The sequence below is a fragment of the Herpailurus yagouaroundi genome, unplaced genomic scaffold (assembly GCF_014898765.1).
Source record: "Herpailurus yagouaroundi ecotype Mexico unplaced genomic scaffold, PumYag 160, whole genome shotgun sequence".
Classification (NCBI taxonomy): domain Eukaryota; kingdom Metazoa; phylum Chordata; class Mammalia; order Carnivora; family Felidae; genus Herpailurus; species Herpailurus yagouaroundi.
Window position 1 is genome coordinate 5,671,511 of NW_024412401.1, and position 17,991 is coordinate 5,689,501.

General features: G+C 34.5%; 1 protein-coding gene across 2 annotated transcripts in view; it reads left to right on the plus strand.

Annotated features, from left to right (window-relative positions):
* The window catches only part of CNTLN (centlein), a 315,169-nt gene that overhangs the window by 217,416 nt on the left and 79,762 nt on the right, over positions 1-17,991 (plus strand). Inside the window, exons 16-18 of one of the 2 annotated variants that reach the window (XM_040481333.1) lie at positions 762-942; positions 4,931-5,024; positions 5,105-5,328. In XM_040481333.1, coding sequence (XP_040337267.1) covers positions 762-942; positions 4,931-5,024; positions 5,105-5,328 — 499 coding nt within the window. The remainder of the gene's footprint in view (positions 1-761; positions 943-4,930; positions 5,025-5,104; positions 5,329-17,991) is intronic. The other variant, XM_040481334.1, reaches the window with a different exon arrangement.

Here is a 17,991-nt window from a genome sequence, read left to right on the forward strand (position 1 = left end):
CTTAGTAGAAATACTACAGAAGTGGCACTACCAGGCATTTGGTACTCTAATTTAGATATCTAATTAGATCTATTTATCTAGTTATCTAATAAATATCTAATTAGATATTCTAATTTGTTGATGAGATTTTACAATTTTGTAAAACACTTCTTTTTGGCATTTACTTTCTTTTCATTTAGATGACAAGTAAATAAGATGTTGAATTGTTTTTCAATAGGCATACTCTTTTTCTTTGCTAGATATACTTTTCAAATATGGTATACCTAAGGGAATTGTAATAAAGAGGATATTTGGTTGTGAAAAAAATCAGGATCACTGATGCAATATAACATTTATCAGGTGAAGAAACATGGTCCAGAGACAGTAAGTAACTGAAAGGGCCATATAGTCAGAACTCTAGTCCCAGGCTAGTGCTTGCTTAAGGCTGCTCATTCTACTGCATTAGTAGGTCTCTGTGTAAGTGGTGTTCAAATTCAGTCACCAATGTGGATGTCCCATCAGGTTAATTAAAGAAGTCCTACTTGTACTTATTTATTCATCTTAGTAAGTTTGAGGTCATGTACAGAATTAACAGAAATAACAGACTGTAAAACATGTTTAGACTAATTTTTTTCTTAATTTAGAGGACCAGTAAATGTTCAAATTAAACTTCTAGCTTTAAGTGCAATATGTGCTAGAACAGTATTTGATCTTGAACTTAAAATGGGTACATTTAACAACTCTTCTTCTTGCGTTTCATGTTCCCCTCTTTTTCTCAAAAGCAGTGATCCCGAAGCACAGACCTCTCAAAATTTAGGAACAATTATTGTAGAAACATCCCAGAAAATAAGTGCTATAGAAGATGGAAGAGACCAGAAACAAAGTGACCAAACAGAAGGTAGCCAAACGCAAGGAAAAGAAATGGTACGAATATATTCAAACACAGATGGCAAGACCCCAAAGGTATATGACACAGTGTTCCTTGATTATAAGCCATGTTTTTAATTTTATCTTATGTTTCATAACTTATTTTTGTTGCTAATAATTTAATTTGCATCCTTAAAAAATTTTTTTTCTGTGAAGTATACGGTGAAAATACTCAACTTTTTAATAATTTCTTAAGAAGACTAGTTAGGAATCACAAGACTCAAGGAACAATATGATTGGTGAGTTTTATGAGTTTTAATTCTGCCTCATATATCCCAGCCTGGATGCTGAATAAACCTGCCACCTGGAAACACTTTCATCAAATGATGAAAGGCCCCAATAAAACCCTGTTCTCTCTTGTTAAAGGACCAAGAAAGGGGCAGCCAAGCAAGATAGAAAATTTTTACACAGTAATCACCCTACTGTACCCAAATACCACAGAAAAAATTGCAAACCTACCTCTACTCACATTGATAAAGATCTAGTGGGGAGCCTAGGCTTTTACTCTCACCTGGCTCTAAGGAGTCACCCCCAACTTCTCCTCCACCCATCAGGGTGGTGTTAGAGAAGACAAAATGAGGGGCCAGTGGTAATGACTCCCTGCCATCTTGTCATCAGAGGCCATATAAGGAGCTAGACATCTGAGTTCATCCATCAGTGAAAAGATGACCCTCTCCCTTCCTTGCAGGGTGATTTCAAAGGCCAAGGGCAGAGATGGGGACTGTCACACCTCCTGTATCTATAAAGCCTCTCACTCCCCACTCCCCACTTTGTCATTGGACTCTAAGTGAGGAGCAGAAACAAGTCCATGCTCCATCTCCCAGGCAGGATGGCATCAACCTTTGGGGAATTTGAACTTTCACCTCCACCAAGCAGTAATGAGGTGCTCCTCCCCAACCTCTTTGGTGGGGACTTCCCATTCCCAGTTGGAAGTAATGAGGTGGTGCTCCCTTGCTCCACCAATATGGTATAAGAGGAGGCCTGCTAGAAGAAATAAATAAGATCCAGAGTGTTAAAATAAAATAGGCAAAATGTCCAGGATACAATGGAAAATTACTCATTATACCAAGAAATCAGAAAAACCTCAACTTGAATGAAAAGACAATCAACAGAAGCCAATAACAGGATGACACAGATGTTGGAACTACATGACAAGCATTTTAAAGAAGACATCATAAAAATGCTTCAACAAACTGTCACAAACAGACTTGAAACAAATGAAAAAATAGAACATCTCAAGAATGCAATGGAAAGTCTCAGCAAAGAAATAGAAGATATAAAAAAAGAACCAAATGAAATTTTAATAAGAAATAAGTGTTTTGTGAAGATTGTGACATCAATTCCTGCCACTCAGTGTCATGTCAAGACTGATTACAACAAACGCCCACCATGAGAGGAAGAAAGGTTTATTTTTTACATAATGGAATACAGAATCTAGAATGAATTCACAAGTATAAACAACTGATTTTTGACAGAGAGGCAAAAGCAATTCAATAGAGGAAGGATGGTCTTTTCAATAAATAATGCTGGAGTAATTAATTGGATATCCCTAGACAAGAAAATGAGCCTATATCTGAACCTCACACCTTGTGCAAAAATTAGCTTGCAATGGATCACAGATATAAGTGTATAACATTAAATCATAAAAATTCTAGAGGGAAACATAAGGAAAAATCTTCAGAACTTAGGGCTTGCTGAATAATTTTTAGAGATGATATCAAAAGCATGATCCCTAAAAGAAATTATCAATAAGTTAGACATCATTAAAATTAAGAAATTTTGCTCCATGAAAGGACCTCTTCAGAGGATAAAAAGACATGCTATAGACTGGAAGGAAGTATTACAAACCATATATGTGACAAATGACTCATACTTTGAATATATAAATATTTTGTTGGGAAACAACAGAATGCTGGCAAGGATGCAGAGAAACTGGATCTCACATATAATAATATAAAGTGGTACCCCACTCTGAGAAACAACTGGCAGTTTCTTTAAAAGAAAAAAAAAGAAAAGAACAAATCATACACATCATACAACCCAACTATTTCTCTCTTGTACACTTATCCCAGAGAGATGAAAATCTGCGTTTACCCCCAAAATCCTATATATGAATGGACATAACAACTTTATTTCTAATACGTGAAAAACTGACAACAACCAAAATTTTCTTCCATAGTTGAATGGTAAATTGTGATACATCCATTCCATGTAATACGACTCAGCAAAAAAAAAAAAAAAAAAGATGCAAATTATTGATACATACTATATCCTAGGTTTGCTTCTTCAAATTTCTCATCTTAGTTCCTTGAGTTTCCTTTAACATTTTTCCATATTAAAAAGACACTTTAAGTGTGCTGATTTCAAAGTTTAAAATTTTTAAAATTTTTTTCTGAAATTTTAGTAAGTAATAATACTGGAAATGGTTCTTTTTAATTTAGATCCAGTTAACTTGATATCAGGTCTGGTGACGAATACTGGTAATTTGGTAGTTCTGTCTGGGACATTTTTATAGTGTCATGACTGGCTCTTAAGGCCTAATATAGCAATGAAACATTTAAAAAAAATATATATCTGATATACTGGTTCTAAAAAAGTTCAAATGAGGCATTTCAAAAACAAACATTTTGAGAATGAAACAAGTTCAAAGGAAAAGTAATTGGTTTAAAGGACAACCCTATCTTAGATAAAATATTTGGCTCATTGCCAAAGTAACACTGGATAAAATTTATTTTTTTCTACCATTTTTATTATAATTATTTTTTCTGGAATTGGGATCTCTGAAAAAAAATCCTTTTTAAAAAGAATTTTCTAGATTAGTAATGTACCTGTTTCCCAGCCAATAAATTCTTCGATATGACCACATATTTTAGTAGTATGATTTATAATACTTTAGAAACATGTTCCTATTTAAATTTTTGCTTTGGAGAAGCGTTTTAAAAATTTTTTAATCTGCTGGCATCTCTAATTACAAATCTGAAATTCCTGGGGCAATGATAAGAAAAAAAATTTTTTTAATTTGTGTTTCAAAATATCAAAACGCTATCTTATGTTTCTGGTATAGTAAAGGTAAAAAGCAGACTCAATATAATATGAATAGTATAATGCCATTTTTGTTCATTCTCCAGAATAACCTAGATGAAAATATCCTAAAATTTTGACCATGGTTATTTCCAGGCAATAGGCTTTCTGGTCACTTATTTTCTTTTCCTTCATTTATGGATATTTTTTTCCCCAGAGAACACATATCATTTTGAATAATGGTATATAGAGCTTTACATATACACATACAGTGAAAAATACTAAAAATATATAAAGCATTAGATGGTTTCTAGGAGTCCTAATATTCAATAAATCCTTGTGTAAATGGGCTATAAAACTCTATCCATATCCCAGAATGGAATGCTGACTGTGACAAGTAAATTAATTTTTTTCTTTTACCTTTGACTCCCTTTCCTCATTTCTCCTACCCTCTCCCCTGCCTCCAATCCTTTTTAAAATTGGTGAAATATTTTGGAACAAAAGTCATATCTTCATTTTAGAATGTCCTGAGGAAAACATACAATTTAAAGGAAAGTTACTTTATTACCATCAGCATTTGTCAGCTTTATTTGTCAGAAGGGATTAATCAGTCTCCATGCAACAGATAACAGTATTTGACAAAAGGACCTAGGTTCCCAGAGAATAAGATATTAAATTATTCTTATTTTATTTTTGTTGTTTTTACTGTATTTACTCCTGGATTTTAAAACTGTCCACAGGTTAAATTCCTACTAATTCAGGGTTGATTGTATTTGTATCTTCTGCCTGCTAGTTGATAAGTCAACTTTAATGCACATTTATGTTCATTTATAAGTTCTTGGTATCAATTATAGAATTTGTTTAGATTTTTTTGAGTTTGCATAAATATATATATATTTTTTAATAAATATATTTTTAGGTAAAGAAATATTATTTACTATGTTCATTCACTTGAAGTTGTTATTGAGTAATAATGTAATTTTTAATAAACTTTCAAATTTAGGATTATTTTCATTGCAAGAATGCCAGAAAGCAAACTTTTCAAAAGAAGAATGGTAATGTACAAAAGAGTTCTCATACAACAGTTCCTACCAGAGGTAAGAATATATATGAAATTAACAATGTCTTTTTAATTTAATGTATTTTTAAAAATATTATGAACATTCTTTTTGTATAGTTAACAGAGAAAAGTGGAAAAATATAACTTCCCAGAAGTCAAATAGCAATATTATTTTATTACGAGAACGTATTGTATCTTTACAACAACAAAACAGCATACTTCATAATGCCAAAAAAACAGCGGAATTGTCTGTAAAAGAATATAAAGAAATAAATGAAAAACTCCTTCAGCAGCAACAAGTATCTGATCAACGATATCAGACAAGCAGACAGACAATAAAGGTAAAGGAACCTTAAAAATCAATTATAATAGACTATATTATCAAGGTGGATATTTTGTTTTATATGTGTTGTTCCTGTTCATTGTTGTGTTATAACATTTTAAGGACAGGCTTCATTAATGCATTTATCTCACTTAATTTGCCCATGTCTAAAACTTAGAATTTATCATTATAAATCAAATTATTAAATAGTAATTGCCTCAGTTCCTCTTTACAAATACTAGTATAAAATGTGAAGAATTTAACATAAATATCTATTTTAATGTGTTCTTATAATTTACCTATGCTTTTTGAATTGAGTTTTCTGCAATAATTTGTAGACACATTATAACTTACTGCTGGTTATCATAATTTAATCTTAAAGCACATGGAAAGGAAAAGATTGTTCCTTAAGTCTCCGTTCTTAAAGGTATTTGCTTGTATAAAAAATGTTTTGTTGAAAATTTGTCAGAATTCATCAATGTAGAAAGTAATTTTTATTTTTATTTATTTATTTTTTTAACGTTTATTTATTTTTGAGACAGAGAGAGAGACAGAGCATGAACGGGGGAGGGTCAGAGAGAGGGAGACACAGAATCTGAAACAGGCTCCAGGCTCTGAGCTGTCAGCACAGAGCCCCATGCAGGGCTCGAAATCACGGACTGTGAAATCATGACCTGAGCCGAAGTCGGCTGCTTAACCGACTGAGCCACCCAGGCGCCCCTAGAAAGTAATTTTTAAATCACTCAGACATAATTTTAAATTATGCTTAAATTTTCTACTTCTAATATCTAGTGCTTTGATTCAAGCAATACTTAGTAAATGTTTTAATTATAAAGGATTAATATTATAGTAGTTATACTAATAAGAACTGTCTCTGGCTTCATTCCCAAAGTAGCCTAATAAACCAGATCTGACCCATGTTCCAAACTTACACTGAGAGTTACTTTCTACCATCTGGATTTTAAAAATTTATTAAGACTTATTTTCTGGCCTAACAAATAGTAGATATGGCAGAATATTCCATGTGCACTTGAAAACAATGTGTATTCTGCTGTTGTTGGATTGAGTGTTCTCTATATATCTATTGAGTCTAGTTGGTTAATAATGATGTTCAACTCTTCGATATTCTTGCTGATTTTCTGTCTAGGTCTGTCAGTTATGGAGAGTGAAGTATTTAAATCACCCACTATTAATTTTTTTTTGTAATAACTTTAATGACATATATTTCACATACCATAAAATTCTCTTATTTAATTCAATGGTTCTTACAATATAGACAAAATTGTGCAACTATTACCAAAATCAATTTTAGAACATTTTCCTAACTTCATAAAGGTACCCTGTACCTTTTATCCATCATCCTTCCCCCATCTCTGCTAGCTCTCTGCAACTACTAATCTACACTCTGTCTATATAGTTGTATGGGCAGAAAAAATTTTCCTTCTTCCCTTCTAGGTTCTTTGGCTTGTCTAATAATTAAATTGTCATAAAACAGATTAATAGAAGAAAAAAAAATTAATTTCATGTGTATGCAAGCCCCATAAAAAATGAGACCCAAAAGGCAGCTAGATAATTGAAGTTTATATAACATCCTGAGCTAAGGAAAGCGGTGGAGGTGTGGGATACAAAGGGAGGGAGGACTTTCACAGGAAGTCTAGAGGAGATGTTTGGAAAACAAAGGTTGTTCTGTTATGTAGATAAATTTCTTAGGTAAAAAAGTATTTCTGATAATATCTCTCTTCCTGGTAAGACTTGCTTTCCAGTGTAAATTTAGGCAATTGAAAGGAATGGATAAAGAGTTTTTTTGAATCTGCTGGGTTTTGGTTGCCTTTAGCTCAAAACAATCCTTATGCCAAAGAGACTTATCTTGGGATGGCAGAATCTGCTTCCCTTCAAGATTTGCCTATCCAGACATTTCATACAGATGGAATCTTAGAATATGTGGCTTTTGGTGTCTGGCATCTTTTGCTTCTCATAATGTTTTAAACATTCATCCACGTTGTAACATGTATCACTATTAGCATAAAGGTTTTGATGATTATTCCTCCATAAAAGAAATTTAAAAACAAGCAAACATTATTGGGAATCAACATCTTCATAGCACTTTGTGCAGAACCTAATCTTCTAAGTAAGGATCCATGTAATAATTCTAAGACACTTGATGGATCAAGGGAGTCACAAATTTTGTGATGAAGTTTTGGGGTGATGGTGTGGTGGTCTGGAGCCAACAAGCAAGAAAAAGTTCTTGAAGACATCTTTGATGCAAAAAGGTGATTTTACTAAAGCATGGGGACAGGACCCATGGGCAGGAAGAACTGCATGGGGTTGTGACAGTAACTCATTATATATCCTCAGGTTGGGAGGGGGTTAAGGATAGGGTAAGTCTCTAAGGAATTTTGGGAGCAAGGTTTCCAGGACCTTTAGGGGCTAGCTTTTCTAGGAAAATGCCATTTATTACCATTTAATAAAACCTCAGTCATGAGACCCTTTAGATGCATATCTGGGGGCCATAAGCTTGGAATATGATTGCCAGCATATATCTTGGGGGAGTTGAGATAACGGAAGTTGACTTACAAGGTCCTCGAGGTTGGGATAATGTTAAGCTAAGGTTCTCTTTTGTCCCTGGCAAACTGTCATCATCGAAACAGCTGAGCTCCTGGAGGACGGTCACTCTGCCCGGTTCAAGGCCTTGTCAATGGGCTGTAGGCAGTAAGGGAATTTAATTTTTCATTTGCCTTAGTTTCCCACATCACCATGGCAAGTACTTAAACCCCTTTCCTTTGTTCTTGGGCAGCCAGGAGTGTCCAAGGAATATCATTCAGATCCCACCTGGGGTGGTGGGGTGGGGAGGAGGTGCTAGCTTGTGCTTTACCCCTCAGCCTGCCTCATGCTCCCTCATCATTTTCTAAGCCATATGTTCCTTGGAGATCAAATAAAAGCATATTACATGAAAACTACAAAGAATTTTTTGAGACTTTCTATGTACATTGAGGAACACTTATAATTCCTCTAGGAAATTCTGGAAATTAACCAAAGACTTGCAACAGTCTAGGGAGTGTTCTTCAAGAAAAACAGCTGAATCTAAATAAGAACAGGACACTGTGTGGCATTTTAATTTGCCTTGGTCCCATTCCCTACTATCCTAGCTCAGCAGTATCCTGGGAATAAAGATGGTTCATGTCCCCCATGCAGCCTGGCAACTACCAGAAGAAACGGAATGGAACTAGAGCCCCTGCAAAGCCTGATTCCCAAATAGTTGTCATCATTTGACCTGTCTGATGCTTTCCTGGAAGACCCCAGTTGAAAAGCTGTCTCTGATCCCAGTCATTGTGAGCAGCCTTCTTAGCAGGTTTGGTGGGTATGGGATTGTCAAAACAATTACAGGCAAGTGTTTTAACTTCAAGCTGCCTGAAGTGATAGATTCCAGTTAAGGTCAAACAGTATATTAACCAAATAGCCTAAAAGGAAAACTGGGAAATGAGATGTCCATAAAAGTTTCAAAAGGCTATGACATCTTCCTGGGAATCTGGAGGACACATACATTCATAGAGCTTTGTGAATACTCAGGTAAGAAATGAGAAAGCCTAAGTACTTGCCTCTGTCTTACATAAGGCTTTGTACAAGTGGATAGTAAATATTAAGGCAGTATTGTTCATAGCAGCATTACTAATAATAAGCAAAAGGTAGAAATAACCTAAATGTCCATTAGTTGTTGAAAGTATAAATTGTGGTATATACATACAATGGAATATTATTAAACCATAAAAAATAATGAGTATTGATATGTGTTACAACATGGGTGCAACTTAAAAATATAATTAGTGAAAGAAGCAAGTTAGAAAAGACCACATATTTTGTGATTCCATATATATGAAATACCCAGAATAGGTAAATCTATAGAGACAAAGTAGATTCATGTTTGCTTTGGGCTGGGGGTAAAGAAGAATATGGTAGCAATGCTGAAGTATGTGGGTTTCTTCTTAAAGTGATGAAAATGTTCTAAAATTGACTATGATAGTGGTTGAATGTATCTGTGAATATATACCTGGAAACCATTGAATTTTACACTTTAAATGGGTGAATAATGTGGTATGTGAATTATATATCAGTAAAACTCTTTTTAATGTTAGTTTTAAATGGGAAAATATACCAACAAATAGTAGTATCTACATGGCTTTTACTGAACAATACATTCATGGTTGACAGAATAATATAATAAAAACCATTCTCCGTTCAAATTAATAAAATCTACCAACATAACAATTATTTATGTAATAAATAATGGTAAAGTGTAATAGCTATATAACATTTTAATCATTTTTTATGTTTATTTATTTATTTTGAGAGACAGAGAGAGCACATGCACAAGCTGGGGAGGAGCAGAGAGAGAGAAGGAGAGAGAATCCTAAGCAGTCTCCAAAGCCTGGCAGAGGGCTCAATCTCATGAACCATGAGATCATGACCTGAGTTGAAGTCAAGGGTTAGATGCTTAACTGACTGAGCCACCCAGGCACGCCTAACACTTTTAGATGTATAGAACCTACTGTTAGACAAAGCACTTAACTTCAATTATTATTAAATTCAACAAAGTAAAATATAGTTAAAGTTAATTTTCCTAAAATTAACTTCTAATTAAAACTTGTGTTTTCTTTTTTCTAACATATTCCATTGTGTATTGCAAAAGTAAGCATCAAGGAGTAGACTGTTAAAGCTAATAATATTGACAGACTATCTTTTCCAGTTTAAATGCTCAGTTCTTTGACCTAAGAGCCTTACTCATAATTCAGCTGAAACATGTGACAAATGAGTCTCAAGTCTTAAGAATAACAAGGTGTAAATGTTATCCTCTTTTGTTCTAGTAACATTACTTAATTGTATCATAACTGTGGAAACTCCTTGATAGCCACATACGTGTCATCATGTGGATTTAAACAGCATTGTTTCATAGAAGCAAACTACCAGAACCATATTATAAAAGAAAATGCAGCTTTACCTGTAAAAACACCTTTTAGAATATCTTTTAAATGTTTTGTAGTAGGTGTTAAATAATTATATATAAGATATCAGCTGGCAGATATCAAATGTAAATGTTTGTGGTATTTTACATACTAGAAAATTTATTTTGTGGTAAGCTTTCCCCTGAAATAATATGTGTTTCAAGAAAGTATAATACTCCATGTCATTCATTTAAATATGAATAGATGAATTATTTTATTAATTTCCTTTCTGTATTTGTTTAAATAACAACATGGATTTCAAGAGGCTTATTATCACTGTGGATTGCACTGTGTTCTCCCAAATTCATGTGTTGAATCCCTAACCCCCAATGTTATGGTATTTGGGGATGGGGCTTTTGTGAGGTAATTACGTTTAGATGAGGTCATGAGGGAAGGGCCCTCATGGTGGGTTTAGTGCCCTTATAGGAAGAGAAAGAGAGATCTCACTAGAACCTGACCATGCTGACATTCTGATCTCATACTTCCAGCCTCCAGAACTGTAAGATATTAAATGTCTGTTTTTTAAGCTACCCAGTCTATGGGGTTTGGGTTGTTGTTATTATAGCAACCCAAGAATAGTAATGCATATTTTGGTGCTAGCTTTGGGTGCTATTGTAACAAATATCTAAAAATGTGGAAGCAGCTCTGGAACTATGTAATGAGTACATGCTGGAAGCGTTTTGAGGTTCATACTAGAAATATGGACATTAAGGGTATTCCGGAGAGGTTTCAAATGAAAGTGAGGAACATGCTTTTGGAAACTGGAGGGGAGGCAATCCTTGGTGTCAGAGAATTTGCCTGAACTGTGTTCTAGTGTTTTGTGGAAGGCAGAATTTGAGAACAATGCAATTGTATGTCCTTTTATTAAAACTTTATTTTAGAGGGAGTAGCTTTAGGTCAGAGCAAAATTGAAAAGAAGGTACTGAGATTTCCCATATACTCCATGGCCCCCCACATGCATAGACTCCCTCATTATCAATATCCCCACCAGAAAGGTACATTTATTACAATTGTTGAACCTACTTTGATACATCCTAATTACCCTAAGTATACAGTTTGCAGTTCACTCTTGGTATTGTTTGGGTTTGGACAAATGTATAATGATATATCTCTGTTCATATATTCATTTTCACTGCCCTAAAATTCCTCTATGTTTCACCTGTTTATCTGCTGCCCACCCCCCACCTTGCCTCAATCCCTGGCAACCACAGGTCTTTTTACTCTCACCATAGCTTTGCCTTTATAGAATGTCATATAGTTGGAATCATACAATATAAAGAGTTTTCAGATTGGCTTCTTTCTTTTAATAATACACACCTAAATATCCTCCCTGTTTTTTCATGACTTGATAGCTCATTTCCATTTAGCATTGAATAATATTCTATTGTCTGGATGTGCCAGTTTATGTATCCACTCAGCTTCTGAAGGACATTTTGATTGCTTCCATGTTTTGGCAATTATGAATAAAGCCACCATAAACATCCCTATAGAGGTTCTTATGTGCATATAAGCTTCCAGTGACTTTGGGCAAATACCAAGAAGCATGGTTGCTGGATCATATGTTAAGAATATGTTTAGTTTTTGTTGTTTTTGTGGTTTTTTTTAAGTTTATTTATTTATTTTGAGAGATAAGGAGAGCACATGCCAGCAGAGGAGGGGCAGAGAGAGAAGGAGAGAGAGAATCCCCAGCTGTCAGCACAGAGCCTGACGTGGGGCTGAACTCACAAATGATGAGATCATGACCTGAGCCGAAACCAAGAGTCAAAAGATTAACTGACTGAGCCACCCAGGCCCCCCAAATATGTTTGGTTTTGTAAGAAACTGCCAGACTGTCTTCCAAAGTACTTTACCATATTGATTCCCACCAGCAATGAATGAGACCCCCGTTGCTTCACATTCTCACCAGCATTTGTTGACAGTGTTGTGGATTTTGGTCATTCTAAAAGTGTGTAGGGGTATTTCATTGTTGTTTTAATTTGCATTTCCCTGATGACATATTATGTGAACCACCTTTTTCTATGCTTATATGCCATCTGTTTGTCTTCTTTGGTAAGGTGTCTGGTCTCTTGCCCACTTTTTAATTCAGTTGTTTGTTTTCTTACTGCTGAGTTTTAGGAATTCTTTGTATATTTTGGAAAACAATCCTTTTTCAGATGTGTCTTTTGTAAATATTTTCTTCCAGTCTGTAGCAGTATGGGTGGGCCTTCTCATTCTCTCGACATTTTCTTTTGTAGAACAGAAGTTTTGAATCCTAATGAAGTCTAGCTTATCAGTTATTTTTTTCATGGATTATGCTTTTGGTGTTGTATCCAAAAAGTGATCTCCACATTCAAGATCACTTAGAGGTTCTCCTATTTTATCTTCTACGAATTTTTTTTTTAATGTTTATTTTTGAGACAGAGAGAGACAGAGCATGAACGGGGGAGGTTCAGAGAGAGAGGGAGACACAAAATCTGAAGCAGGCTCCAGGCTCTGAGCTGTCAGCACAGAGCCCAACGCGGGGCTTGAACTCACAGACCATAAGATCATGACCTGAGCCGAAGTCAGACGCTCAACCGACTGAGCCACCCAGGCGCCCCTCTTCTACGAATTTTTTTAACTTTGCATTTTACACCTGTGTCTGTGATCCATTTTGAATTAGTTTTTGTGAGGGTATAAGGTCTGTGTCTAGATTCTTTTTTTTTTTTTCTCCTGTATATATCCAAGTGTTCTAGCACAATTTGTTAGAAAGCCTATCTTATCTCCATTGGATTGCTTTTTTATCAAAGATCAATTGACTCTATTTATGTAGATCTACTTCTGGCTATGTGTTCTATTCCACTGGCCTATTTATCTATTCTTTTACCACCACATGGCTTGATTACTGTACCTTTATAGTAAATCTTGAAATCAGGTAGTGTTAAGTCTTCTGACCTTGTTCTTCTCCTTCAATACTGTATTGACCAATCTGGGTCTTTGCTTTTTCATGTAAACTTTAGAATTTACTCATCTCTCCTTTTTTAAATTTTTTAAGTAGCCTCCATGCCCAACATGGAGCCCAACTCATGAACCTGAGATCAAGAGTTGGACGCTTAAGGGGCGCCTGGGTGGCTCAGTCGGTTGGGCGTCCGACTTCGGCTCAGGTCATGATCTCGTGGTCCATAGGTTCGAGCCCCGCATCGGGCTCTCTGCTGACAGCTCAGAGCCTGGACCCTGTTTCAGATTCTGTGTCTCCCTCTTTCTCTGACCCTCCCCTGTTCATGCTCTCTGTCTCAAAAATAAATAAATGTTAAAAAAAATTTTTTTTTAAATAAAGAGTTGGACGCTTAATTGACTGAGCCACTCAAGGACCCCTCTTCATATAAACTTTTGAGTCAGTTTGTCAGTATACATGCTGGGATTTTGATGGGGATTGCAATGAATCCAAAGAGCCAATTGGGAAGAACTAACATCTTGACAATACTGTATCTTCTGCTCCATGACTATGGAACATCTCCATTTATTTCTTCCTTGATTTCTTTTATCAAACTATTTTATATTTTCTCGTACAGACATTATACATATTTCATTAGATATATATCAAGGTATTTACTTTTTAGGTATGCTAATGTAAATGGTGTTTCACTTTTTTAAATGTTTATTTTTTGAGAGAGAGAGAGACTGAGCAGGAACAGGGAAGGACAGGTGTTTCGCTTTTAAATTCCACTTGTTCACTGCCGGTATGTTGGAAAGGGATTGACTTTAATATATTAACCTTTTATCCATCAACTGTGACATATTCACTTATTTGGTTCAAGAGTTTTTTGTTGGTTCTTTTTGATTTTCTGCATCAACAATCATATTGTCTGTGAACAAAGACAGTTTTATTTCTTCACTCCAATTCTGTATACCATTTACTTCATTTTCTTGTCATACTGACTTAGCTAGGACTTCCAGTATGATGAAAAGCCAGGGTGAGAGGAGATCTCTTGCCTTGTTCCTGCTCTTAGTGGGAAAGCTTCAAGTTTCTCACCATTAAGTATGATGTTAGTTATAGGGCTTTTGTAGATATTCTTTATGAGTTGAGGGTGCTCCCCTCTATTCCTAATTTACTGAGTTTTTACTATAAATAAATGTTGAATTTGTCAAATGATTTCCTGCAATTAGTGATGTGATCATGTGATTTTTATTTTTTAGCCTGTTGATGTGAAGACCTACATTAATTGATTTTTATGTCTTGACTTGTTATGTCAACCCAAAAAGAGGAAATCCTCATATTGTATATGATGCAGTTAAGACTTAAAGAATTGATGTTAACTCCGTTGTCTTTCTACTTTTCTTTATCTTAACTCCATAGTCTTTCTACTTTTCAAAGTTGACTTTTTATACAGTTTTACATTTAATAGTTTTAAAGTTTAACATTTGTGAATTCTGTTGTATCTAACAGCTAATTTGCTCCTCAAAGACAAAAACCATGTATTATACTTCTTTGACAACTTTCACAGAATCTGCATAATTAAGGTCAAAGTACATTCTCAATGAAAGAATGAAGTTTGATTTATGACTAGTTTTTTGCCAAGATACTGATATGATAATGCATATTCTTATCAAGATTAAAAAATTGTAGGAGTGCCTGGGTGGCTCAGTTGGTTGAGTCCGACTTTGGCTCAGGTCATGATCTCACGGTTCGTGGGTTCGAGCCCCGCATCTGTGCTGACTGCTCAGAGCCTGGAGCCTGCTTCAGATTCTGTGTCTCCTTGTCTCTGCCCCTCCCATGCTCATGCTCTGTCTCTCTCTGTTTCAAAAATAAACATTAAAAAATTTTTAAAGATTAAAAAATTGTTTTCTACTTCAAGTACCTTCCACTTTTCTTTATATCCTTCTAAATCTAGCATATCACTTAAAGCCTGCTTCATATATCACTTCCTGCATGCAACATTTCCCAGAGACATTCTTCTTTCTTAAGGTTAGCATAAAATACAAGAATAATTCCATTTTTAATTTATCATGTTGAAGTAGTAATATGACGTATAAGTGAAAGTATCCCACAGACTTTTGTGATTAGGAACTAGAGAATCAGTTTTGAGAATTGGAAGAATAGATAAATAGGTCAAGAGTGAATATTCATTTACATTAAGAAAGTGAAGGCATTGGTGACATTAAATGAAAGAACTATAAAGTTTACAAATCAATTAATAGATTATATAGTATCATGAAAGTGTTGGAAGTTATGGTTTTGATAGGAGAGTTAGTCTTATGGTGCTTTCAAGAAGAATGAGGCCTACTGTCTTCTGTTTGTCAAAAATCCTACCAGGCCCACTTCACTTATTTGTGCTACCTTTCTGGTAACTGTAAGCATTTAATTTTCTGAACCCTGATTTGCACAATGGCCCTACGTGTTTTCTAAAGGAAAATGATACTCCTTTTTGTCCCTCTAAAATGGTATTTCTGTATGTTAATAGCAGTATTAACTAATCCCCAGTGTCTTGTATTGAGGAGGCATGATGCTATTTCCAAAAGTTAGAAAAGAGATACTTTATAAAATGTGGACCAGAGAACCGGACTTTCACTCTAGACCATTGTTGCTTAATAGCCTTTAATCTGCCTTTACCATAACTCCTCAACTACAGTGTCCCAAGTAATCTCAGAGCTCAAGTATAATATGTCAACATACATGACATAAATACACACTGCTGTTTATTTTGTGATTGAACACCATTATCTCCTCTGATGTCTTGATGAATTCTTGATTCCCCTGCCATCTGAGTCAGATACAGGTAAATTTTACAACAGCAGATTTTGTTCTCAGAAACTTTTTTTGGCAACTGTGATCTTAAAGCAGGTTCATTTTTTAGGATTTGAATTTTCAAGTTTGCTTCAGCTCTTGTCCAATTTCATTAACCAATTAATCTTAAATTAGTTTAATCAAAACCCAAATAAAAGACTTCTCCAAGTGTCAAAATCTGGAATTAAAAACAACAGCATAACCCTTTCAACAAATATCTTGGGTTTTTAGGTTAATCTAGCATATAAACTTTGAGAATACTAACTACTAAATCTGAAGAGTCTTTAAGTAAACCCTGTAATTCTAAAAGGACCGTATTTTGTGGATCTCCATAAAACATTTTAATCTGGGTATACGTATATGATTACTATTGTCTCCTAAATTTACAGTTACCTTTGGTTTGTATTTATTTATATAACTTTTATTTAAAAGACTGAAGGTATTAAATTGTACTGGACTTTTTTTTTCTATCAGGAATTGTAGAATTTTAAATAGCCTCATTTTCATTTTTGTGGTCTGTATTCACACCTCTAGTAATAATGAAGTAGAAAACTACTCCCTTATTGTATTTCATTGCTAATCTCCAGAGTTTTCTTTTATCTTATCCCAATAGCTTGTGTAGTACACATTCCTTGAAGGGTATTCAGTTTATATATGTCAGATTCTCTAGGGCCATGGCTTTTGCCAGATGAAGCACTTTTGATTTTGAAGCTGATGAAACACAGTGCTATTATTGATCTGTGCATGACATAGCCTGTCTCTCTCCTAGCAGAGTGTAGCAACATTTATCCAGGAATTTGTGAAATGTCACTCGGATCATGTTCGCAAGGTAAACTGTGCAAAAACCAGGATCTGAGCTGAGAATCTATGTGGAATTGGACGTGACTGTCTTATTCCTATGTCTTATCTTCTAGATGAACCAAGTGATATTTGTTAACAGAATGTCTGTGTCTTATATTAGACTTTGTAAGGAACTATTATTATCATCACTCAGAACACTATGTACTGGAAAATCATACTTTTTATACTCTGTTTTTAGATTCACTTGTGATCTTACCCAGAAAATAGTAAAATAAGAAAATATGACTTGAAAACATCAGTTAGAAATTTATTTTCTGTTTATAATAAACCAGTGTTATAATATATTACACAGTATTATATTCCTAGTAGTGTTTTTATTCTTTGCATCAATGAAATGTCAGGTAAGTGTCTTATTATAATATCAACATGCCTAGAAGTGACAAACTATAACATTTTTCTCACTGTGGAATTGTTGTGATATTTATTAAGGCATATATTTTAGAGTTAGGTTTTAAATGCCTAGAATTTTGGTTTGCAGATGGATAGATGTATTTGTTACAATTCCTTTTAGTTTAATGTACCTAACTTGGGTAAGGCATTCTAATAATAGGATATTCAACAATGAATTAAACAATATCCTTGGCCCCTATACAAGATACTACTAGGAGAGATGGACATGTGTATCACAATACAAAGAAATTATATATAATATATATATATTATATACTTATATAATATGTATATAATTCTCTATATTCTATATAGAAAATATACATAGAGAGAGAATATATGTATTCTCTCTGTGTGCTGTATGTACTGTGGATGTGTAATAGATGGAGAAAGACAGTCATTCATCACAGTCATTATTTAGTAAGGCTTTTGAAGGAGGTGGCATTTGGGATTAGACTTATAGTTTGGTTTGATTTTGAAAGCTGTTATAAGTAAAACAAAGCCATTGGATGAAGGAAAGCTTGAAAAGGCATCAAGGTGAGAAAGCAGTTTGTTGTGGCTATTGAATAATCTGGTATAGCTGTGGTTCTCAACTCTAGCTGCATGTTCTCCTCACCTGGGGAGATTTAAAAAATACTTATGCCCAGATCCTACCCTAGACCAGTTAAATCTGCATATCTGGTAGTGATCC